The sequence below is a fragment of the Pseudovirgaria hyperparasitica genome (assembly GCF_010093815.1).
Source record: "Pseudovirgaria hyperparasitica strain CBS 121739 unplaced genomic scaffold EJ05scaffold_1, whole genome shotgun sequence".
Lineage (NCBI taxonomy): Eukaryota > Fungi > Ascomycota > Dothideomycetes > Acrospermales > Acrospermaceae > Pseudovirgaria > Pseudovirgaria hyperparasitica.
The window spans coordinates 3,183,363-3,205,974 of record NW_022985549.1 but is presented as its reverse complement, the minus strand read 5'-3'; the positions used below and the strand labels follow the sequence as shown (position 1 = coordinate 3,205,974).

The window sequence follows — 22,612 nt, the reverse complement described above, 5'->3', positions numbered from 1 at the left end:
CGTCCCTCGCACACATGTGTTCCACACGATCCTCCCAACCTTCCTTCCCTCCCTCCCTTGCATCCCTAAAATACGCCTAGGACACCCATAGATCCACCTCTTAGAAGCTACGCAACTCCTACACCGGGCCCCTCGGGACGGCCCACATGCATAGCAGTCAGCTAGCCCACACGCAGAATACAGAGTTTGCGGTGAATTGACTCAATCGTACGAATGTGCACTACAGACACCCTTCGCGTCAATCTTACGTCAGGGGCAGGTGGAATATCAACTCAGCACAACAGTTCTACTGCATACTTGCCTTCCGGAAGTCATTCTACCCTAGACACTAATCCTCAATTCAAGGCACAACCCCCACAGTTCTACACACAGCACTTACACAGCATAGTAGCCAAAATCTCTTCGTCATCACCCTGTGGCCAGTTGCCTCGCTCGTGCTGTCATTTCCTCACCGCTTTGGAATTTACGCGCTCCCAGGGAAGCTCCTAACGAGACAGACGAGGAGGGGCACAGACCGAGGAGTGTGAGTGAGTAGACGCCAACGGGCTTGTTGTGCGACTAAAGAGTTTCTCCTTGTTCCTTTAGTTTGTCTTGCGTTCGACCAAGTATTCATGCGAAATTCTCAGGAGGCGTAGAGCGTGCTGATGGAGAGAGGGTCGTATGTAGGGTGAGATCTGGACTCGGCTTGATGGAGTGGTTTGCTTCACTTCCAATGTTGTTTGGCTAAATTCACACTGCTGGATAGTCAGAGCGCTGAAAATTGGATTGTGGTAACAGAGCGCCAATTTGCCTGCAGTGACCCGTCACAGCTCACTATACTCTCTCTCTACATACCACCACTACCATCATGAAATTTTCTATTACCATTCCTAATGTCTCGCTTTCTATCTACCCATTCATTCATTCACCCGTCCATCCATTTCCACAACCTCCCTTCAATAACCCGCTTCATTCATCCGCCTGAACCCCATTCCTCCGCTGATCCCAGCTACCATTTTCTTTCTATGTTTTTATATTTATCCATCTAGTGAAATCGCAAGAGCGAGCAAAGAGGGTATTGTTATATCTATGCACACACTCCATCTCCCCACACATTTCCCAAGACCTTCCAAGCAAAACCCTCAAACCAATGCCCCCTCTCAACTATACATCCATATCCATCCATACCCACCCATCTCGCGATCCGCCTCGCAGAAGACCTATATAACCACAAACAATGGTTGTAAAAATCGAAGGGGAGCCCACGAACGAACGAACGAATGAATGAATTGTGTATCTAACGAGTCATGAGTATATTTATGTATGTATGATATGGCGTGTTTCGAGGTGCTGTGCTACTATATCATGTTCACAGGAGCACACACACTCCCGTGCGGGCCGGGTCCTGTCCTAAACACTATGATAACCATTTCTTTTCACAATTCAGGAAAGGTGAGAAGATCATTTATGTTACGGTATTGGCATATATATATGTATGTATGATAGTACATACACATCATTCATATCTTCATGCACACACCCTCACGACCGGCTATACACGCCCAAGACCCAGCTCACCCTGAGCACAGCCAAGCCCCAAGCCATAGCAACAGAGTCCTTGACGACATTGAGTTTCGAGCCCGCGACCTCCTTCCAGCCAATCGGGACTTCGATCATGGGGATGTTTGCGCTCTCGGCCAGCATGAGCATTTCGACGTCGAAGATCCATCCTTCGGAATGCATGTACGGAATGATGTAGGGTAGGGAGGCGCGCGAGAAGAGCTTGAAGCCGCATTGGGTGTCCTTGATTTTGGATGTTTTCCGGGTCGTGAGCAGTCGGATGAAGAGGTGGAATGAATGCATGAGGAAGTTCCGTAGTTTCGAGCGCTGAACGACATGGTTAGTGAAAGTGCATGTGGGATGAGTATATTCAGAAAAAATAGGGACGACTATTACCTTGACGACTGCGTCGCTTCCAACGAGATGCGCTCTCGACCCGATGGCTACTCCACGTGCTTGCTTGTCTTGCACTGCTTGACAGCCTGTGATCAAATGGCCCAGGTCTTCAAATTTGGAAGCGCCGTCTGCATCTGCAAATACGGCGTACGCGCCGCGGACGTGTCTCATGCCATGGGTCACAGCACCTCCTTTCCCTCTGTTCTCTTCCAGGGTGATTACGCGTATAGAGCCATAAGGTATACGTGTATCGTGACCGGTATTTTTCCATGGCCCTTTCACCTTATGTGGATGATGTGCGAGTTGGTGTTTCTTTGCGAAGCCCAACGCGACCTCTTCAGTCTTATCCTTGGACCCATCCGAAACTACCAGAATCTCCCAACCCTTCGGTGTTGAATTCGTGAGTGTATGTGCCGATCCGTTCACCGTCTTCTTGTTTTTATTGCCTGATGGCTTTCCTGCTACACTTGCAGTCTCTGCAAAAGTTCCGTGCGCGTCTCCATATTGCTTTTGTAGGTAGTCCACAGCCTCTTCCAGCATTCCTCCTAATCGTTCTTCTTCATTGTATGACGGTACCACCACCGATACGAAGACCTCTGCTGGCTCAATATCTTCTGTAGCTAGATCTGGTAGATCCTTCCGGCTCGCTTCTGTTCTTCTCGCACGCCACGTATCTAGCCAACAGGGTAATTGCTTTTCTTCGCTCGTGCGGCCATCTGGTAGCACTGTGCGGTAGGTCTTCTCGTTTCTGTACGGCCCTCGAGGGATCGGGGCAACGATAAAAAGTAGGAGGTAGAGCTGAGCGATGGATTTAGCCAGAACATCTTCTCGTCTTACAATGAAGAACACATACGAGTGCAGCCACAGTAAAAAGTATCACAGCACTCAAGCAAATGAATAGCCCGAACGGTAGGCCGTGTAGGTGGCCATAAGTGTCTGTATACCAGTCGCGAAAAGTCGTAAGAGCTCCCATAGTGTCATCCATATGCGAACGAGGTCACACGAAACTCTGCGCCGGTTAATTTGAGAGCATGAAGACGATCGGTAAGCTTCGTGTCGATGGTCTAAAAGGCTTGCGCAGACGCAATGAGCGCAGCGTGATTATATAGGAGGTACGACAGAGCTCGAAACTGGCGGAAACATCGCATCAGCTATTGAATCAACCGCAAGAGGTAATTAGTTTGTTGGCTCGGTTGGCCCACTTGCTCGAACGAAGATACGTATACTACTAGAACGGTCTGACATGAGCGAGCAGTTCGTCTCAGCGTTACGGCAAGGGTCCAGTACGAATATTACCTAGCTGTGGGAAGGCCTGAGCACGAAAGGCGCTAGCCGCCTTTGGTAGCATCAGGCAAAACATCATTTTAGCCCGAGGCGGGTTACGGGAACGGGATATGCAAGCACAGTTCAAGATCTGTACAAAATTAGGGAGGTTTCAGTTGCCTTTTCCATATACCGTGTAATCATGCATACTCGCTACCCGAACGCCGCCGTTGACTGTGCGATTTGAGCTTGTGCTGCAGGAACATTCACGCACAGTTGGGGCGTAGGCTGACATGGTCCTGATGGGCGTCTAGGATGAAGTTGATATAAGTCCCTGGGAGCCTGAGTGCACGCATTTAATGACTAACAAGTGTGTATGGTAATCGCTGCTGTGTCTGGGGCAGGCGTGATTTGTGAACTCATAAGCTTTTTGCATCAAGACGGAACTGTGCGAACCATATTAAAGTGTGAGCTATATACCATGTGACGCGTGATTGTCCATTCCGAAGAGAAGAGGACCTATATATATCTGATCTGAATCCAGCTCGGGTCAGTGAATGGTCCGAAACGTATGAATATGTGGAAGGGCAAGGCCAGAGTCAGGAAAAATGGAACCGGCGACTTCAATGGAAGATATCAGAGCACCAAATGAAAAGCTCGGGAATGAAGCGCCAGATCAGGATTGAAAAGAGGACTTCAAGAAGAGTATGCGGTCACGCGCCATCAATCAGCAGGAACAGCCGTACAAATATATCATCGTCGTCAGGTCCCAAGGTCATTCAGTCATAAGAAGGTAGTCGGTGTCCCGGCCGATTGGTATTAGCCCCTTGAAGGATACATCAGAAGGTTTAGAACGTGGCACCGAAAGCTTCCACAGCTCCGGTCCTTTACAAGTTCCATTCACTCCATTCAATACATGTTGCCCTATCGCTAATGGTATTTTTGTATTGCCTTTCCCGTCTCATGAACGTCTCCATCCTGGATATTCGGCTATAGTAGTGTGGATAGCACGACCAAGTCCGAGAGCTCACGTCCTCTGTGGTAAGAGAAGGGTCCAGGTATCCTTCCTGCATGGCTATCCTACTTGTGGATCCATCCGGACTGGAATCCTCGGTTAACGAAGGTTCTATATATGAGACAGCCTTCATTCAAATGGCGCGGCGCGATGAAGTATCGATACTCCATCGCGCCGCGCCCTTTGCTCCTGTATCATCCGGGTCTCTTGACCTGTGACGACAGAAGTTTTCGTATCATCGCGCTGGCAACCGAGGTGAGCCCTTCTTTGCGTGCTTTCACTCTGGTCTGTCTATTTTCTGCGATCAATACCGCTGGCTTCGCACCTGGCACGATGTGTCCTTCGCCTGGTTCCTGTAATGTCATATCGCTGACCCGACGGGTGATGCCGATGATGACATCGTCCATTTTCTCGAGAGGAATTTCGTACGTAGCATTACTACTGCCGCCTTCCACAGCTTTGCACGGGTCAGTTATCGCATTGCCCTGAGAATCAACAATTGAAAGGTTTTTCCCCTGCGATAATGCCGTGTTGATGCTTGTCAGAGCCTGTTCTGCTTGTACTCTTCGTGTGTCGTTTTCCATCGCATGAGCATAAGCATGCAAGTTAGCAATGACTAGAAGTTCTCAGTACTACGATCTATCTGATTAAGGGTACAGTACCGTCTTCTGGGATGAGCACGCGCCAGTCTCCATTACTTAATAGCAGGACAAAGACATCGGTTTGGGAAAGGAGCATGTCTGTCTCGCAAATAATGACCTGCGTTGATATATGAGTTAGATCCAGGTAACGAGCTCTATTCATGGCGAACGTACTGTATAATTACGAACGATGACCTTCTTGATAGTCGGCATGTTACTGGTTTGGCTGCTCATCTTAGTGGACTCGAGGAGTGGATCATAAATATCCGTGAGAGTAGTGGTCGATACATCCCCAGTCATAACTAGGTCAGCTGAAACATTCGGAGACCCAATCAATTCTTCGTTTCTGCCGAGTTGAACGGGCTCCGACCTCGTGAAGTCGTGCTTTGGGGGGACAGCTCCATTAGCAGCCCATGCGTGCTTATTGTGGTCAAAATGAAGCGCACCGTTCTCCTGGAAATGCTTAGTAGATACTTCGCAAACGGACAGCGTACACTTTACAGTTACCAGACGCATACCAAGCCAGAGGATGCGCTCAATTCTTGATCTATGCGTTGAGGCAAGCTCAAGGTGTCGCTCATCCTCGTCAACAGGAGTCTCAAACCAAGTGTCCGGGAAGTAATCAAGGCTCCATATTTGGCCCCTAATAAGATAATCTTCCGGAAGAGGTCGCTTGTCAGCAGCATCTTGTTGCGGAAAGTCGAGTCGTTCTACAGGCAATTCTATATTATCAGTCTTCGCGAGCGTGTTTAGGAAATGGGCAAGGGCTTCCCACGGCACATGCTCGAAGATGGCCGAGCAGTCGTAATTAAGGGAAGAAACCCTAGTTAGAAAGACAAGCAAACAATGGATATGCGGAAAGACATTCTTATCTCCAATGCGTTGAAGAGTCAATCTGAAAGTAGAGAACGTGATGCGTAAAGCATAAGCGAAAGTCGGTTGCGCAACAAGGTCAAGCTGACGAGCAAGGACGTCTGCGGTATCTTCCTCTGGCGGTGGCGTGATAACTCTAACGTTATCATCGTTTGGGCCGCCTTGCGGTCGGGTGAGAGCCTCGATTTCTCTTTTAAATTTGATGTCAAAATACTTACGAAGGACTGCACCTTCTTCTCCGTGGCTAAAAAGACTGGAGATGTTTATTACAGCGACGTATATGCCTTGATCTGCCCATTTTGCAGAGACCCGACCAATATAAGGGTCCAACTGGCGGAGATAATCATCAGTAGTAGCATCAAATGTCTCAAGACATTCTCTGGTAATCAGCATACCATGAGCCTTGATATATATTATGTCAATGTCGGCTGCATGCGCGTAAGTTGTACGCGTCGTGCCAATTACGGGATCGAGTAATGTCATGATTGAATCTCGGGTACCCGTAAAAGGCTGTATGCATGCAAGAGAGCGGGAATAGAAAAACAGCTGCTGTAGGGCATATGGACGGGCGAGAATGGCCAAGTGATGATATAAGCGACCAACGGTAGGGTTCTCGTCCGCGGCTTCGCCATACCATGAACGACCCATGCCAGCCCATACCTCACGGTCACGCATATCTTCGTCTTCAACGGCCATACGATACCTAGAGATGTCTCCAAGGCATTCCCTCCATGTATCGCTAAAAATAGGTACTGTCTCGTACAATAGTGCAACCATGTGGTATGCGAGGCAGATGAAGCATAGCATGTATTCAAGGCTTTCAGGAAGACGTTTGCGGAGCAGCTCGAGGAACGAGTGTATAGCGTGCTTCCACATTCGAGCGGGCATGGAATACTTGAGAGCAAGCCGCTGAAGAGCTGGGGTTGCTGATGGATGCTGGGAGGCAAGGAAGAAGTCGTGATGCTCATGGAGCAGTGTGCGATGTAGTGCAATGAGAGCTTGCCAGTGCTTATCAGAGAGAGGCGCCAGCTGTGTTCTGTCCTTCTCTTGGACGGCAGCCGCTTGGGCCTTATCAACGCTAATGCATTTGTTTTCGACCATTACAAGACCGGCGTATATGCTCTTCACCTCGGCCGCAAGTTGCGATTGTGAGATAGGTCTAGAGTCTGGCTGCAAGAGTAGTTTGGGTTGCCAGTCATCAGCAGAAAACTCTAGGTCACCAGGTTCACTTTTTGCGATTGTGGTAGTGTCGATATCTTCTGCTGCTGGTAAAGATGGATCCGATGTCTTGAAACACTCAAGAGATGGACTGGGCTGACGAGAATCTGGGTTTCCCGGACTTCTAGACTCTAGTGAGGATAAATGGGGTTTCAGTGATTTATAGGACTTGTAGGGTTGATCAGATAATGATGCCTCATGAGGCTCATACGAAGCACTTCCGGGTAGCCTTGCGCCTGAAGCTGGATGATTACTCAATGGGTCAGCCCGGAAATCCAGATTCCCGGATCCAGATCTTGAGGTTCTTCTGGCATCCTTTGACTGATGTATCTCGTCCGCGGGTGGGGGGTGCCGTTTTCGTGAGGTGGCCTTCTTTAAACGCCCATCTTGCATTAGGTCATCATGTGAGCCTTCCAAAGTCAAATGTCTTAACTGAAGCTCAGAATGAGTGGCCTCGTCAGTAATCGCGAATGGACCGGCTTTCCTCGGCCCTTTTCCAGGCCCCAGTTGTTGTTGACCGGTCAAAGTCTTGCTGAGCGGTGAATTAGTACAAAGTCACATGGCTGGTAAAAGTCACACTCACGCTTTGTGCGCTGCTTCCTCGCATATCAGCCTCCGATAGAGTGCTGTAGACGTGTGCGAGTTCACGTTCAGATTGATCAGCTGTTGCGAGTGTCGGCTTTGCACATGGTCCCAGAGAGCGTCATCCTTAAGGAATGTCTGGTCGGTACAGTAGGGACAAGCGTAGAGGTCATAGGTAGCGACATTTTCAGGCTTTGGTCGAGCTCTGCGATTGCCGATGAGCGGACCTTCAACAGGTTGGGCCATAGCAGTAATCAAAGCAATCGGCAACGCTGATGTGTTATTGAGCTGCTGGAGAACGCATGCACAGGCTTCGGAAGACAGGTCAAAGGTGTAGCAGGGCGTGAAGCGAGTCTTGAAGAAGCCGTGAAGAAGCTATATTACCATGGTCAGTCAAGTCTGTGGCATGAAAGAGAGCCCGGTGAGAGAGAACAAGTGGAAAATGGTTCAAGAATCTGGGCGAGACCTAGCGCAGACGTGTGAATGAATTGTGAGCAGGGCGGGGTTTCACAAGGCTGCAGCAAGGCCAGTAGGAGAGCGTCTCAGGCTATGACGCGTGGCGAGACCAAGAAATGAAAGTAAGTGAAGACTGCCGCAATGAACTCACCACGCCGGATATATATTAGGTGTTGAGAGGTAGCGGACGACATGTATGAGGCTCCGGAGTGGGGTGATTGGCAGGTGACGACAAACAGGCACAACAAGAATAATATAGGAACAACAGCAAAATCAAAGCGCCACCAGTGTCTCGAAAGCGCAAGGTCAACGATGGATGACACGGGCCTTGCTGAGGGCGCTGAGTGAAAGGTTATAAAAGTAGAAATATGCAAACAAGGCAACACTCGCAAGAGATATGTGGTGCGCGCACCAGTTTGACCGGTACTTCAAACTAGTTCTATACAATCATGGGCAATTTGGTGCTGACTATGGTTAGTTACTATGCGGAGCAGGAGCAGTACTGGAGAGGCCGCCTACAGGTGGAACAGAAATAGCTCACGATTTGGCGGGAATCTGATACGTGATGGATACTTTCTGCGATGAGCCTGTCATGCAGCCACCACGGGCACTGTTGCTGCCTGTTCCGCAAGCGCAAGCAGGCCCGGACTCTTCTGATACGGGGGGCAAGTGGCCCCCAAGCCTGCCAGGTATTAGCCGGCCCCCTACCCGGCTAACCCTGGCTAATTCTGGGCTGACGGCTTCTAGCTGCCTTTTAGCGGTCTTTTAGCCGCTCTTAGCTGCCTTCTGGGGGGGCCTGCAGCTGGCCATGTGCCATTAAAGGCACAGACACAGACAGCACATTCCTCCGACACAACCTCTGTGTACATTCCCAGCCACGCCACAACACCCACCAAAATCAATAATCTCCATGCCATTCTTTTCGTCACTCGTCCATTCGTCATTGACCGGACACCTGCTGGTTTTATATCCTTCTACTCCGGGTATACAGTATCGACGTCAGGTAGATACGCCGTACACACAGATACCGGTCAGGATCTCGTGCACCGTGCTTTCATTCGCCCATCGCCGCATATACATACGAAATCTAGGCTGTATTCCCGCATATCATCAATTCACTTCCGAAACCTCGCCGACGCCTGCATCACCACTTCAACGGGCGTGATATCTTACAGCTACATGGCACGCAGTACTGTCTTCAATGCCACAAGAGCCTGCTTGTGCGGCCATATATCAGACACGCTCTCCATTCGTTTTTGCCTCAGCCAGCCGCCTGCTCTCTTACTCACACTGTCGGCTTAGTCTATGCCTCAATCATACTGCTAGAAGGCGGCTGTTATTTGTGTGTGGCCGGCTCTGCTTAGACGTGAGGCGTTGCACTACCTTTCACCGAAGAGGTCGGCGACAGTGGACGCATCTGCCCTGTTCCAATGTCCCAGACAATACGCTCGACCGCGTTGTCATCCTTTCAATCCGTCCACTGGTCATTTATCTGAGAATAGATTCCCGTATGTCTGTCCCAGTCCAAACGAGCACTTCTCAGCCTGCACTTGCAGTGCTGCAGGTAGGAGAGGTACGTGTCGCTGTACTGCTCGCTCTGGCACTGTCACCTCACCTCAAAGCCTGTTGCGAATAGACCATGACCTTGGAACACAGGGGCTCCACTATCAGCCAGCATTTCGTGCTCATGCATCTCTTGATCGAGTCCTATTCAATAATCCAGTACCGACAACGCAGCCTGATGACTTTCAGGACGCTTACCTGGCGCTGCCCGAGTCGTAATGCAAGGCCGCCAGCATGGTCTACCCCGCCAGCTCTCCAAATCACCATCCAGTATCCATAGCATTGGAAGTCGGAGATCGAGTCTGGCAAGAAGTGCACTTCCATGCGGTAAAAATGGTAGGTGAGGAGCTCAACGCTGTTCTGTCATACATCACCAGTGCCTTGGTTCACTTGTAACTTCAGCCCAAATACCCTTTCCTCTCTGTCATTGACCGTAAAATGAGACTCTCATTTCTCGTCAGCTTCAGTCATATGTCGAGTAAACTGTCAACCTTAATGTGCAGCGAATCTTCGTTCAGCATATCAGAACATCAAGCAAAGCATTCTCAGCGCCAATCGAAACCAACACCATGTCTTGCCAAATTAAGGCTAACGAGGAATCTTACATATTACGACTGATGCATCAAGAGTTGGCTGAACGGCAAGACTCACTTTCCAGTGTGCCGGAAAACACCGCTTGTAAACCTTGAGCCAACCGGTTCAGGATCATTAATCCACCGTGAGACCAGTAATCTGTCGGTACACAACCCAGTCTACTCTCTACTAAAACAGATAGCGGTCAAGACGGTTTCCCAGGTGTAGTATACACTAAATCCATCTTTCAGCCGCCACTTCATATGGCTGAGCTGATGTCACTTTGACATGGCCAATTAAGATGACGAAACGACGCAAAAGCAGGAAGAAAAGGGTTTTATGACTGGACCACAGCGGCTGCACATGGAATCACATATCGGGTCACTGTTACCAGCAGGTCTTGACTTGTATCTGGATGCTGTCTTGTCATATCATGCTGGCTCAACTCCTTTTCAATGGCATTGATCGGGAACATTACTGCTGTCTGTATAGAGTACAGGGAAGACAAGCAGGTCATTTTGTGGCGGATATCGCATATCAACCAGAACCAATCACACGTTCCGTGCACATCTTTACTGTCCATGGCCATTTGATGTGTCGAAAAGTAATAGCATAACGGTCAATACAACAGGGTGAGACCTCACGTCAAACTTTGCTAGGCTGACACTTCTTTCCACAACCCGCTTCGTTCGATCAACTCACAATTACACTTTCGTAGCCATCCGATAGGGCAACAAATTGTCAACTATGGATTGCCATCGGGACAGCATGCATTGACGAAGGGCTCTTGGACGGAGGCAAACATAGATCTTACCATTCACACGATCGAACAACAAAGCGAAGCTTTACGATATGCGTGATGCGGGCCACAGGATCAAAGCTCACAAGGATTGTGAACTTCTGAGCGCCTATCATTGCACCATCACACCATTCGCGCCTCGAGATCGTCGTTCCCGTGCGTCGAACGACGAGTTTTTGAACATGTCCTGCAAGTTTCAAGGCTCAGTCGCGTCAAAGCCTCATTTCACATATTGAAGGTGGCGATAACGTGATTCGATGGCGATCGACATTATCAGCGATGCTTCGACTTACTGCCTCCCGTAAAAGTCAACACATGGAATCGGGGTTCGATACAGCATAGGCAAGATATTACGGCAGCGCATTCGTCGACAACCACCGAAATCGGGCTCGCGAGGAGATACTGACGCATCGCGATATCCGTTGGTATGTGCAGGCGGCAAACCGCAATTAGAGAAGCTTCCATGTTGGCCACCTTGCACCGCCACCCTCAGCAATTCCCCCTCGACCAATCAGACGTTCACGAACTACGAAACTCGCTGATGTGGAGCAACTCTTCACACCATGCACGTCGCAAAACTACTCGAAGACCATGGACATATTGCTGTAGATTGCGCGTCCTTGTGAGGCGTGAGTCTGGGAGTACGCGGCTTCAGCTGAACATGGCATATTCGTCAGGCCATATGGCGGATAGTCAGAACTCCAGCATGTGGCGAAAGGGACATGTTCAAGGCCACGATCTTCGTTCGAGACAAGGTTGGCTGACGAGTACTCGAGCTTCATCTGTGTGTTCTGTCAAGATTGCGCGAACATACTGGATGTAGGCTGTCGGACTGCAACACTATCCAAAAGCTCTTTGGATCACAGCACCTCCACAAATATGGAACTGTGGTGACAAGGGGCGTTCCAGTGCATTCCCTAGCAAACATCAGTGGCCAACTGAAAGGCTATGGATGCGACACTGTTTTTCAGCAATGACCATCCTCACTTGGGCATGTCCTCGTCCATTAGAGCACGACATTGTTTCCCTCGCACTGCAGTGTTGTGTACATATTTGCTTAACATTAACCAGGTCAAGGCCCTTATGTGGGTCGACACACCGCCATCTATCTGATATTGAACGACTCGGGCCCCTAATACTACCTGAAATCGGCAGACCGCAAGGTCACTACGAAGGCCTCCCAGTCTGTGGCTAGGCAGTGCTCTCGAGAACAAGAGCACACTTCAAAATTTTCGATCTAGAATTCCTGGATTGATGACTGGAACATTATCATCTGTCGCATGCACGCTCTCATCAAGGCCACATATTTCGACCTCTGAGGATCACCATCATTGGAGCGCAGAGACCATATGGTAAGCATAGCCTTTTAACAGCGTTCTATGATAGGACACGAATCGTTGTCCTCTCTACAGGTTGACAAAAGTTATCTTGTCCGTTGACCACCCCTGAAAACTCTCCTACATCTACACAAGATTCTTGACTCTACGGTCGCAGTCAGGTAAAAGTATTCAACCTTCGATGACATATCGCGAGTAAACAGATTGGAAGAGCTTGTGGATCACAAAATATTAGATCAAAAGACCCTGATCTTTGCGCCCCTCTGGACAGAACTACAACGCCGCTCGTTCATACTCACACCGATACAAAGCCTGTAATGAGAATACCAGCCACTCCAAACTATGCACTCAACCAGCACGACATAGCAAAACAGAGGACAAGGTCATACGAATATTCTTTTTCAATGGCTGAAACGGACACACGAGCGGTCCAACATCGAGGATCCGAGAGGCCGCCCACATAACACAGGGAGTATGAGCATTTTGGACCTTGCATCATATGATTACAACACCGAGTCCATTACTGTCTCTACTCAAAGATCGGAGACTCGCGGTGCTAACACGCTTATGTCCGCGACAGTGATTTGAGATATACTTGCTTTTCCAGCTTGCCGAACCGTGGACGCCACATGGTCGATGACCACGGCACGGGGTCCAGTTTTAAAAGCTCCTCTATATTTGCATTTTCTCTTCGTCTTTTGGGCAGGGTCTGAACAAAAATCAACATGCCTTGCTCTATTTATCCTCGCAAAGTCGACCGAGCATTCAGAGGGATAAGGTTCATTTTTGGCCCCCACAGTCGTTACAACAGTGACAACAGCAGAAAATGTTGATATCTGCTTATTACTCGAAAAGGCACACCGAGCCGTCTCGGAGGTCCTGATCTGTTTAGGCGAAAGCCGTCAGACGTCCCCACGTCTATGGATCCATCCATGGTCGAGCAGTCATCCCCCATGCTGCATCCATCATCATCTAAGCACCACCCACCAGTGCACCATCACCACATTCATGACCCCTTCAAACACAATACACTCTCTCATGCCTTCCTTCCAGAACCACCCCGCAGACATTCTCGAAGTCAGGAATGCCGTTTCTCGGACCCCAGTCTAGCTATCCATGCACTGTCTCACATTTCATACATGTCCCGTCCCGTCCTCTCAGTGCTCACCATGCGTCGAGGTCATCAAAGCTTAGTAGTGGCGCGTAGAATCCCTCACACCCCCTTGTATTGCTCGCTTGCGTAGTGCCGACAGTGAGACACCTATCTACCGATCGAACTGCTCCGTCTAATTACTCACACCCCGGTTATCGTAGGGCTGTGTTTCCGTCTGCCTTGTGAGTCGTTGCTAGAGCATCCCGTCGTTGTTGTCTGATATTGGACTAGGGTGCCGGGCCTAGGCGTCCATTCACATGCCTGCTTGTTGCTACCGCGTACCCCTCACTCACCCACACACATCTATCCACACCAACGCTGCATTATCGCACTAGAACCAGTCCTTGCTACTCACACGTGCGCACACTCGTGCATCACACGCGGTGTGTACACGTTGTAAACGTGGACCGCGTGGTGTTGGATGTGGATGTGACCGTGCGTATCGAAACGTGTCTTATCTCACTGACCCTCACCACCGTACCATTCACGGATGTTCCTAGCATAGCATAGAAACTAATTTCACTTAAGACATATACACAAGAAGTACACAGAGCACATACTCTCCCTAGCAAGCTCCATCCCTGTGCTATGCATTATATGTCACATACACAGATCCCATGTACAGCATCCAGTACCTTATACAAGTCAATAAATAATATACCCATATCAATCGATATCATATAATATACCAATATACACGCGCGCTAGCTGGGAAGGGAAGCTAGGTAAGGGTAAGGCCGGCAAGGGCAAGGGAGAAGGTGAGCATGCAGGGATGTCATGCGAAGAGCTGGCCGTCCCGTTGACCGAACGCTTTGACGTAGCTCCGATGCTTGTAGTGTTTATGCCTGCATGCATATTCCATGTACTGTTTCTGGGTAGCTGGGCATGGCATTACATGGGTCTGTCGTATGCTGCCCAGTGTACCGAGAGCACCGAGACCGGTTGAAAGGGGTACATTGGGAATACGACCAGGCAGGCAAGACAGGCAGGTATGTATTCAAGTCAGGCAATTAATCGATCAATCATGCAATCAATCAATCAACCAGTCAACCAATCTGATCTCCTGTCAATGCGATATATACCATGCTCTACAATGTCACAAATAGTACTCCTTCAAGACTCAAGTGTCTCAACAAGCCATGAAAGAAACAAAAAGAAAATTACAAGCCAACAACAACTCATACCATGCATCCTTCTTCTCAATGCAAACCTTTCCTCCCCCCCTCCCCTCTAAACCTTCACACTTTCTAGACGGATTTTAATGAGACTAAGACTAAAACAGAGAGCCATGTATATATATACTGTTCATTCGTATTGACACCCACATAAAACCCAATGAATAAGGCGTCCAATACAATACACTCTACATGAATCCATACATCCATACATCATACACCACACTACACCACACTACACCACAACACATCTTGCCTTCTTTCCTTCTTTTCATTCCCCCTATCATATCCTATCCCATCCACCGGACAGCCTCTACACCCCAATCACCCACAACCAACGAAGACAGCACAGCACGTCACAGCACATCATACATGTGCGGGAGTTTTGATAACAAGAAGAAAAGTTGCGTCACAAGACCAACACAAGACGAAGAGGAAGATGGGCAGATGTGCTGCCAGATGGGCTTGCTCTGCATGTATGCAGGGTAGTATGTAGTCTATGTTGATGTATTGCGAATTGACACGTTTAGTTTTAAGATTGGACTTGGTTGTGTGGATCTCCGGGAGTGAGAAGTGATGCTATGCGATGGTCCTCGGGTTAAGGGTTGGATGTCTGGATGTGTGAACGTGGATGTGGGAACGTGGATGTGTGAACGTGGATGTGTGAACGTGGATATGTGAACATGGACGGACGGACGGCCGAATGGACGGACATCGGGTGGAGGATACGTGTATACATGCATGAAACTAGCCTTCGAAACCTGGATATCCTCACAGAGGAATGACTCAAGACGCCAAGGCGGAGAAGAGAAGAGCGGATACAAAGAAAGATGCAAGGGAACTAGGAGGAGGATGCGCAGGAAGAAGGCAAATGGTTGCCAAACCGGTTGCCCTGTGATTCGAGAGAGGTATATGATCTGTCCAGATAACGCTACGAAACGAGGCAGGCTGAATGGACCACACAAGCGTGGCAGGCCTTGGGGGATCTGCACCTTAAGGAAAATGGAAGGATACTTAATTATATGAGAAAACGCGGGGACTGGGATCAGCGGAATTGGGTAGGTGATATGTTTGATTGGAGGCGTGATATATAGTATATGGAAGATGGACTGTACATAGACCTTAGGGTTCAAGACACAATGTACGATATAGATACAACGGTCAGTAGTCACAGTAGAAGCCAAACAATAATACCACAGTATCGAAGCAATAACTGCAGTGGGTTTGGAGCAGGCGACAACAAGGCAACGAGGCAAACACTACGATACGACTTTGAGCTTCATCTTGCATCTACCACCTCGAATGTGAACATTCATGTTGTCATGCATGCACGACGGGTGGGAGCGGAAAACCCCACATCTTATCCACTAAGCTCCACAACAAGACCCAATCCCGTCACACCCATCGAATATCCCGTATGCAATGTGGATGGCCTATTGCGATACCTTGACCGATCAGTCCTCCAGCAAGTGAACAAACACCTCGGCGACGAACAACGACAAAGAAGACAACAAGCGCAAGGCTGTACCATGGTCCCATCACCATCCCCTACAGCACCAATCTAGATAATATCAAGCAACACATGCGTTACATGTGTACGTACGTATACGCTTCAATAGGCTCTTCTCCGCGCCGCAACGGCCGCACAAACCCTATTCCCCCGTCCCAATCATCAATCGCAATCTCCACTCTGTCCAGACCGATGAGACAGGATCGTGACATGCTACGTGTCTCTTGCATGTTCATCTGTTCATCTTTGGCGTTCGTTCGTTGCCTGACCCAGCGTAACAAGCCCTTGTTCCTCCACGAGCACTACTACCACCACCACTAGAACGGTCTCAGATCGGCGGGTCGCTGGCGCACGAATTGGCTACGGCTTCATGTTTTTGGACCGTAGCTGCGAATTTGGCGCAACGCACCCGAATAAACTCATGTGTGTGTGTGTGCGCATGACCGGCACGGAAGACCGACCGTAGTTTGAGCAACATCATGCGATCCCATCATATCATTACACCAAGCCAAGTGTGACGAACCAAAGCATGTCAATTGCTCCATATCGTGCTCTGGTCGTGAGCTTCCCCAATGCTCAAGTCAGGGGCATAAGTCACAAGGTCATCAAGCGACGCCCTCTGAGGGGCGTCCAGTGCACCACGACCATCATGAGTATCGCGAAGAGGTCAAGCAAGGCGTCCCTAGAATTCTGGCGTCGAACCAAGTAATTGTGAGACAAGGCATCGGAGAGCGTATGGAAGAAAGAACACGCGAACCCCAGTTGGAAAAAGATGCGATAGAGCAGCGCGATACGAGAGAAAGGGCGCATTTGATGGCAATCCATACATAGAACAAAGGACGGGATGAATGTCTGTCCGTCGACCTGCGGAGGCAAGTTTTGCCGTGCGCACAACACACACAACAGAAAAGGACATTGCATGCTATCGCATCTAAAATCCATGCCAACATGCTTAGAAGACTTCTTTTCTCCGAGCGGCCCCGGGGGTTCTACAGTACGTGCAAAATAAAAAACGCACGCACGCCGGTGGGGTCGTCGGTATAGAGGAGGCTTTCGTTGATAAGATTTGCACTTTTCAGCCGCAGACGGCGGGAACCGGTGAGCATGCTAATAAGCCTTGCCGACGGGGTGCCGACGGGTCATCTGGGCGGCGACATATTTTGTCAAGGAAGCAAACTGCTGCGATTTGGTACGGAGCAGGAAGTAAAGCTTTGATGTCAGCGGTGAGACTTGAGCGAAGTGAGGAGGCCTCGTTGCGGTGGTGCGCTCAGACGGGAACAGGCAACGCGGCAGATAGATGCATTCATTGGAAAATACTGCCTTTTTCAACATCTTGAGGTAAGGCTGATGTAGTAGTCTGGCATGGATGATGCGTGAGTTTGATCATAGTCTTCTGATTGCGGAGTTGCTGTAGAGTCTCCGATCGGGCTGGCGCTAAAGGGATGGTAGGAATTTGCGGGCAGGAAATTTAATGCAGAGTCCAACGATCGGTCCGATGTCGTCGTAAGCATACACACGCTTGCACGTAAGAGAAGAGTGAGATATAGGCTAGCTCCAGCCAAGTGTAATGATATACGTGGAGTACAACGACAATGGACAGCACATACGTGTTGTAGAGATGATGAGTGGTTTCGCATGTTAAGACATCTCAGGCTCGTAGAACGACATTGGTGTTGAAAATTGGTATTGTCGAGTATACGTCTGTACTAACCAAGAAAAATGTGCCTTGATCGCGGCCAAATCTGTAATCTGGCCTGATGACAGCACAGTCTAGCCTTTGAAATACGTCGGTACTAATTCTACACGCGTATTACCTTCGATGGAAGACCGCCAGGATGTGAATCCTGTGAGAGCCGAGTTTGTAGATATCCTGGAAGACCGACAGCGAGTGTTCTTGCAAGACTGGGCAGTCCAACATCTTACGCTGTTTGATCTCACGTGTTGCTCGTGCAGGTGAAAAGAACGATTGAACAGTTACTGGTTCGCACGAATTTGCCCTAGTTCCAAACAGATGAGAGAATGACGGAGATCAGACTATGAGGTATCAAGAGCAGTAACTCTTCCTCCATGATCGCGAAGCATATCTGTATCGAGCCTCAGCAACTTGATGGCCGTAGGGGTGTATAGATGCATCATGAGACTACGGTAAGACGAATGACGGAGTGCACAGATGACTCCTTATATACTGTCCGATTTAGGCACTATTCTAGATCTCTTAAAGCCTTTCGATAGCGGCTTGATCAATCTCCGTGCCTATGTGCAGCCCTAGCATCTTGTGATGAATGTACATCAATATCAGGCTCCTCGAACACAACTATTCATGAATTAGTACCGTTCACAGTGTATAAGAAGATTGATTATTCACCGTATGGTCTCACAAACCAACTTCCCAAGAATGCAAGACCAAATACACCAGACAAAGCCAGAAAGGTAGCTGGCGCGTACTTCCTAACAGTCAGAGAATATAGCCCATTGAAGACTAAAGGACCTCCTACACGCGCCTGTACAGGGATCAGAAGACGGTCAATGTAATGATGGGCAGTAGCTTACTAGAGCATGGAGTAGTCCGGTGGCTCCCAGTAGCTGCCCTGTCCTCTCCGGGGGAACATGCTTCGTCAGAGCCGATTGCAAGGTTGGAGATGCCACTCCTCCCATCGATGCAACGATACCAGACAGAACAAACACGGCTCCAGTTGGTGCTAAGGCGTACCCAAGGAGACCTAGCCCGTCTAAGAGGACCCCGAGTCGGATGATGTACAAGTCCAACGTATCTGCACCGTGCTTGGTCTCAGCCTGTTGTGAACGCCGTCGTCCGCGAAAACACCATGTGAGCGCTGGCAGGATGATGAGGAGTGCAGCGACTCGGAAGATGTTGACCACAGACACGAACTTACTGCCCTCAACATCGCCCCATCCGAATTTCATGTTGATATAAAGGACCAGGACGGACATCATACTCATCGCAACACCAAATACAATAGTATCGATGGCAGACAACAGCACGAGGTTTCGACGGAGTTGTGGACTGCTACCCAGTCCTCTGGGATATAAGATTCTGAGGGGTTGTAGCATGTTTGTGAAAACTCTCAGATGCTTGAACCAATCTGCAGCAATACCGTAGGCCACGCCATATTGTTCTTGTTCGACACTATACTTCTCGCGGGCGATTCGCTGCCTTGATTTGGAGAGTGATTCGGGGAGAATGAATACAGTGAATAAAATGAAGACACAATGGACCGAAAGTGCCATTATAAATATCGACACTCGATCTCCGGTCGCTTTGATAACATACGCCGCGAGAATGGGACCAAGAGCGATGCTAGATTGATTAGCATAGAGCATGACACTCAAGCGCAGAAACATACCCAGCAAACAAGCATGCATGGAAATAGCCAAAAGCAGTACTTCTCTTCGAGGGCTTCGTGCAGTCCGTAGCGTATGAGTGGATTAGTGCCAGAGCACATGTAAAGGATCCACTAATACCATCTACTGCAAAGCCCAAGAGCATCCAATTGACGGAGAACGTGTCCGGAAACTTGGCCACTACAATCGTAATCAACTCGTTGAAGACCATACCCGTGCTGCATAAAGCAATTAGCTTCCGTCGACCATATCTATCCGACAGCGCTCCCAGTTTCGGGCTGGTGATGGCTGATAGAAAGCCGGATATGAGCTGCATATAGAGCGTGAACCGAGCTCCCGCGGCCGAGACTTCCGGACGTTGACATTGTGGATTTTCTCCTCCGAACACGAACACTACAGGAAGATACGTGAAGGTCGGGTCACGCGCGGCTTTATCTGCCATGTAATCCCGGCATATCAGCTGCAGTATCAAATTGAGCTTGGGGACTATGGTTCCCCCGTAGGCCAGGGCAAGGACGCCGAAAGAAGGAAGGAGCCATATAATCTATCCGATTTAGCTTTGGTTGGAAGCCAGAGCGGTTGTTGGGTCTCACCGAGGGCTTCTTGTACCATGGAAGAGAGCCAAACTCCAAGTCTACGAAGCTGGCTTCGTCGTCTGGACTATTGCCGTCATCACTAGCTTCAAAGCCCGTTCTTAGAAGCGGCGCATTCTCGTTAACATCTCTTCCTACGAGTGCGCCATCGTATCCTCCTACTGCAGCAATTGTGTCATCTCTCCCTTGATTGTGAGGGTCAGTCGTCTGCTCTGTATTTCCGTTGGACCATGGAAGTCTCGTGTTATCCAAGTCCGCCTCTGCTTCGAATATGGAGTCGTTCTGCATGACTGATAGGGTCAGATCGTACGCGCTGCGTTGGCAAGTTCGTTGGACAGGCTACGCAATCACAGCTATTGTGATATATCGTCGTTGACTCGGCCCATGGGACAATGATCAGTCTACACAAGTCGCAAACAGGTCTGCCATAATTGAGGGTGAGCGCGAGCTGAAAGCTTGTTGATTGGTGGCGGCGTAGGTCGTCGACGTAACTACTTTGACATCCGGATTGGTAATAATGCTGGTAGCGTCGGACTTGTCAAGTTCCGACAGATGGAGTGACCAGGCGGTTCATTCAGAGGCTGACGCTCGGCGGGTCCTTGTATCATCTATATTTGGTCCTTGGCCCATAGAGATGCTTGATAGTGCTGAAGCAGCAAGACTTGCGGTGCCTGGTTACCGAGGAAGCTGACGTCAGAGATACATATGGATCAGGGCACAGCATGCATACGGATGAGCCCGAAAAGGATTAGTCTCCGCTCACCATAAATATCAACCATCATAGGAGCTCGATGCATCGGAGAGAAAGGCATGAACCGAAAAAAGTTATTATTACATTTACATCCATGCTACTTATCTAGCCTACCAGTCGTAGGCCTACCGTTGTTCGATTCGAAGATATCCGCACTTTGTGGTATTACGTGTAGGGAAATTATGTAAAGCTATAATACAATATCTATATTTCTAATTGGATATCACAACCGCTCTTGCTGTGCTGCAAAGAACTGTTTGGATCCCAGGCACCTTTCGCTCGTACAGCCTGGGCATCGGAGAAGCATCTGAGCACTGCAGCTCGTGTGACTCTCCAGATGTGCTTTGGCGATGTCCGCAAGTGCCTGGATGAAAATTGGGTTTCCATTCATGCTCTCCACTCGCTTGAGGCCTGGTTCATTCGCTTCGCCAATGATCTCCTTGTCCAATTCGTAAAGTGTTTCGATGTGATCGCTTGTGAATGCGATCGGAATGAGAGTAAGGTCTGTTTGTCCCTTCTTGATGTACTCTTCCACAGTGAACTGCGTTTGGGCACCCAGCCATGGCTGCGGTCCAACTTGAGACTGCCACACGAGTCGGTACGGGTTGCTGAATCCAAGGCGTTGCATCACTGCGTAGACCGTAGCAGCCACTTCAGAGGGATACGGATCTCCTCTATTCACGACAGACATTGGTAGACTGTGTGCGGAGAACAGCAGGACAACCTTGTCTCGCTTCTCTACAGGGTATGTCGAAAGCGTATTTTCAATATTCGTTGCAAATGCCTCGATAAGACCTGAGTGCGCCGGCCACCTGTCAATTACACTCCATTTGATTGCGCCTTCTGGATCAACCTCTCCGCTTGCACGCTTGCCCTCTAAGCGATTCCTCCACTTCCATAATTCGTTCAGCGAGCTGCCGGTGGTGGAACAAGAGTATTGTGGGTATTGTGTGAACGCGACAGCTCTGCCTCCTCTTCCTTTTCCGAAACCGTCTTGGAACAATCGCTCATACATGTCCTCTGTTAAAGGCGACGCATACCTGAAAGCAACGTAGGGTTTGTGAGGTGCCGTATCAGGTGAGATCTTGTCCAGAATCTTGCACATTTCTGCACCTTGGTGTTCCGACCATTTGCGGATTGGTGACCCTCCCCCGATTTCGGCGTACTGTTTCTTTATCTTAGGTGTACGCCGAGCTGAGATGAATTTACCAAGATAATTCTGTAACCTGCCCAGTGGAATCAAGTCGCCATCTTGCTGTAGAATGGTAAGCATAAATTGTCGTCAATTGGATCGCCAGGCGCGTACAAACAGCCTTGAAAGAAAGTCGCCAACTTCGTCCGTGGTGGAAGGACCGCCCATGTTCATCAAAACCATCGCGGTTGGACCTTTCGAACCAACTGAGTTCTGCGTCACAGGCGGTACAGTGGATGCATTTCTTGAAACATAGTCGCCTGGCCGTGTAGACGATACTGCAGATGCAGAAGAAGCTTTCAGGGCATATTTGGAGATTTCGGACGGTGTAGCATGTCTGCTGAGGTTCGTTATGCCTTGGCGGAACGACATGATGCCCACGGTGACCGAACGTAATGCGCGACGAGACAACAGAAAGCGCAGGTTTCGATTGAAAAGGAATCAGCTCAGAATGCATACATCGAGGGGGCGGAAATGAGTAGAAATCGTGTCGTGATATCTGGCTAGACAACTGGTAGCGTTTAGCTGCGAAGAGATCGTCATCATTTCCAGTGCTTTGACCTCGGGAACAGCCAATCAGTGGCGTATTATTAAAGATTTCTGTGCACGTGAGTTCGCGT

At 49.3% G+C, this 22,612-nt stretch overlaps 6 protein-coding genes across 6 annotated transcripts; 1 reads left to right on the top strand and 5 right to left on the bottom strand.

Moving 5' to 3' along the window:
- Window positions 1-1,300: 1,300 nt before the first annotated feature.
- Window positions 1,301-3,158, bottom strand: EJ05DRAFT_460293 (uncharacterized protein). Its single transcript, XM_033742606.1, has 3 exons — window positions 2,789-3,158; window positions 1,936-2,733; window positions 1,301-1,869 (listed from the first exon to the last, which is right to left on the bottom strand). The coding sequence occupies exons 1-3, from the start codon at window positions 2,918-2,920 to the stop codon at window positions 1,522-1,524; spliced, it is 1,278 nt and encodes a 425-aa protein (XP_033605976.1). The 5' UTR covers window positions 2,921-3,158; the 3' UTR covers window positions 1,301-1,521.
- Window positions 3,159-4,046: 888 nt separating this feature from the next.
- EJ05DRAFT_42279 (uncharacterized protein) lies at window positions 4,047-7,747 on the bottom strand. The gene is made up of 5 exons (XM_033741480.1): window positions 7,529-7,747; window positions 5,356-7,473; window positions 5,029-5,307; window positions 4,876-4,972; window positions 4,047-4,829 (listed from the first exon to the last, which is right to left on the bottom strand). Exons 1-5 carry the CDS (start codon window positions 7,550-7,552, stop codon window positions 4,408-4,410), a joined length of 2,940 nt encoding a protein of 979 aa, XP_033605975.1. The 5' UTR covers window positions 7,553-7,747; the 3' UTR covers window positions 4,047-4,407.
- A 5,354-nt stretch (window positions 7,748-13,101) lies between these two features.
- Window positions 13,102-13,586, top strand: EJ05DRAFT_42131 (uncharacterized protein). Its single transcript, XM_033741471.1, has one exon. It carries the CDS (start codon window positions 13,176-13,178, stop codon window positions 13,497-13,499), a length of 324 nt encoding a protein of 107 aa, XP_033605974.1. The 5' UTR covers window positions 13,102-13,175; the 3' UTR covers window positions 13,500-13,586.
- A 2,964-nt stretch (window positions 13,587-16,550) lies between these two features.
- On the bottom strand, window positions 16,551-17,226 carry EJ05DRAFT_42067 (uncharacterized protein). Its single transcript, XM_033741462.1, has one exon. It carries the CDS (start codon window positions 17,033-17,035, stop codon window positions 16,688-16,690), a length of 348 nt encoding a protein of 115 aa, XP_033605973.1. The 5' UTR covers window positions 17,036-17,226; the 3' UTR covers window positions 16,551-16,687.
- An 805-nt stretch (window positions 17,227-18,031) lies between these two features.
- On the bottom strand, window positions 18,032-20,451 carry EJ05DRAFT_42073 (MFS general substrate transporter). The gene is made up of 5 exons (XM_033741463.1): window positions 20,050-20,451; window positions 19,459-20,000; window positions 18,644-19,412; window positions 18,459-18,594; window positions 18,032-18,407 (listed from the first exon to the last, which is right to left on the bottom strand). The coding sequence occupies exons 1-5, from the start codon at window positions 20,335-20,337 to the stop codon at window positions 18,334-18,336; spliced, it is 1,809 nt and encodes a 602-aa protein (XP_033605972.1). The 5' UTR covers window positions 20,338-20,451; the 3' UTR covers window positions 18,032-18,333.
- A 415-nt stretch (window positions 20,452-20,866) lies between these two features.
- On the bottom strand, window positions 20,867-22,537 carry EJ05DRAFT_472417 (ferrochelatase-domain-containing protein). Its single transcript, XM_033743181.1, has 2 exons — window positions 22,107-22,537; window positions 20,867-22,055 (listed from the first exon to the last, which is right to left on the bottom strand). Exons 1-2 carry the CDS (start codon window positions 22,362-22,364, stop codon window positions 21,024-21,026), a joined length of 1,290 nt encoding a protein of 429 aa, XP_033605971.1. The 5' UTR covers window positions 22,365-22,537; the 3' UTR covers window positions 20,867-21,023.
- Between the last annotated feature and the right edge of the window lie 75 nt (window positions 22,538-22,612).

What these genes read in the sequence shown, in the direction of transcription:
- EJ05DRAFT_460293 (XM_033742606.1), bottom strand. Translation starts at nt 2,920, where the DNA reads ATGGATGACACTATGGGAGCTCTTACGACTTTTCGCGACTGGTATACA. An exon ending in TTTTTACTGTGGCTGCACTC is followed by an intron (nt 2,734 to 2,788) that starts GTATGTGTTCTT and finishes TCCATCGCTCAG; the next exon opens with CTCTACCTCCTACTTTTTAT. An exon ending in GAAGCGACGCAGTCGTCAAG is followed by an intron (nt 1,870 to 1,935) that starts GTAATAGTCGTC and finishes AACCATGTCGTT; the next exon opens with CAGCGCTCGAAACTACGGAA.
- EJ05DRAFT_42279 (XM_033741480.1), bottom strand. Translation starts at nt 7,552, where the DNA reads ATGCGAGGAAGCAGCGCACAAAGC. An exon ending in TCATCGTTCGTAATTATACA is followed by an intron (nt 4,973 to 5,028) that starts GTACGTTCGCCA and finishes ATATCAACGCAG; the next exon opens with GTCATTATTTGCGAGACAGA. An exon ending in CGTGCTCATCCCAGAAGACG is followed by an intron (nt 4,830 to 4,875) that starts GTACTGTACCCT and finishes GAGAACTTCTAG; the next exon opens with TCATTGCTAACTTGCATGCT.
- EJ05DRAFT_42131 (XM_033741471.1), top strand. Translation starts at nt 13,176, where the DNA reads ATGGATCCATCCATGGTCGAGCAGTCATCCCCCATGCTGCATCCATCA.
- EJ05DRAFT_42067 (XM_033741462.1), bottom strand. Translation starts at nt 17,035, where the DNA reads ATGGATTTTAGATGCGATAGCATGCAATGTCCTTTTCTGTTGTGTGTG.
- EJ05DRAFT_42073 (XM_033741463.1), bottom strand. Translation starts at nt 20,337, where the DNA reads ATGCAGAACGACTCCATATTCGAAGCAGAGGCGGACTTGGATAACACG. An exon ending in CATGCATGCTTGTTTGCTGG is followed by an intron (nt 19,413 to 19,458) that starts GTATGTTTCTGC and finishes TAATCAATCTAG; the next exon opens with CATCGCTCTTGGTCCCATTC. An exon ending in CCGGACTACTCCATGCTCTA is followed by an intron (nt 18,595 to 18,643) that starts GTAAGCTACTGC and finishes ATCCCTGTACAG; the next exon opens with GCGCGTGTAGGAGGTCCTTT.
- EJ05DRAFT_472417 (XM_033743181.1), bottom strand. Translation starts at nt 22,364, where the DNA reads ATGTCGTTCCGCCAAGGCATAACGAACCTCAGCAGACATGCTACACCG. An exon ending in ACTTTCTTTCAAGGCTGTTT is followed by an intron (nt 22,056 to 22,106) that starts GTACGCGCCTGG and finishes ACCATTCTACAG; the next exon opens with CAAGATGGCGACTTGATTCC.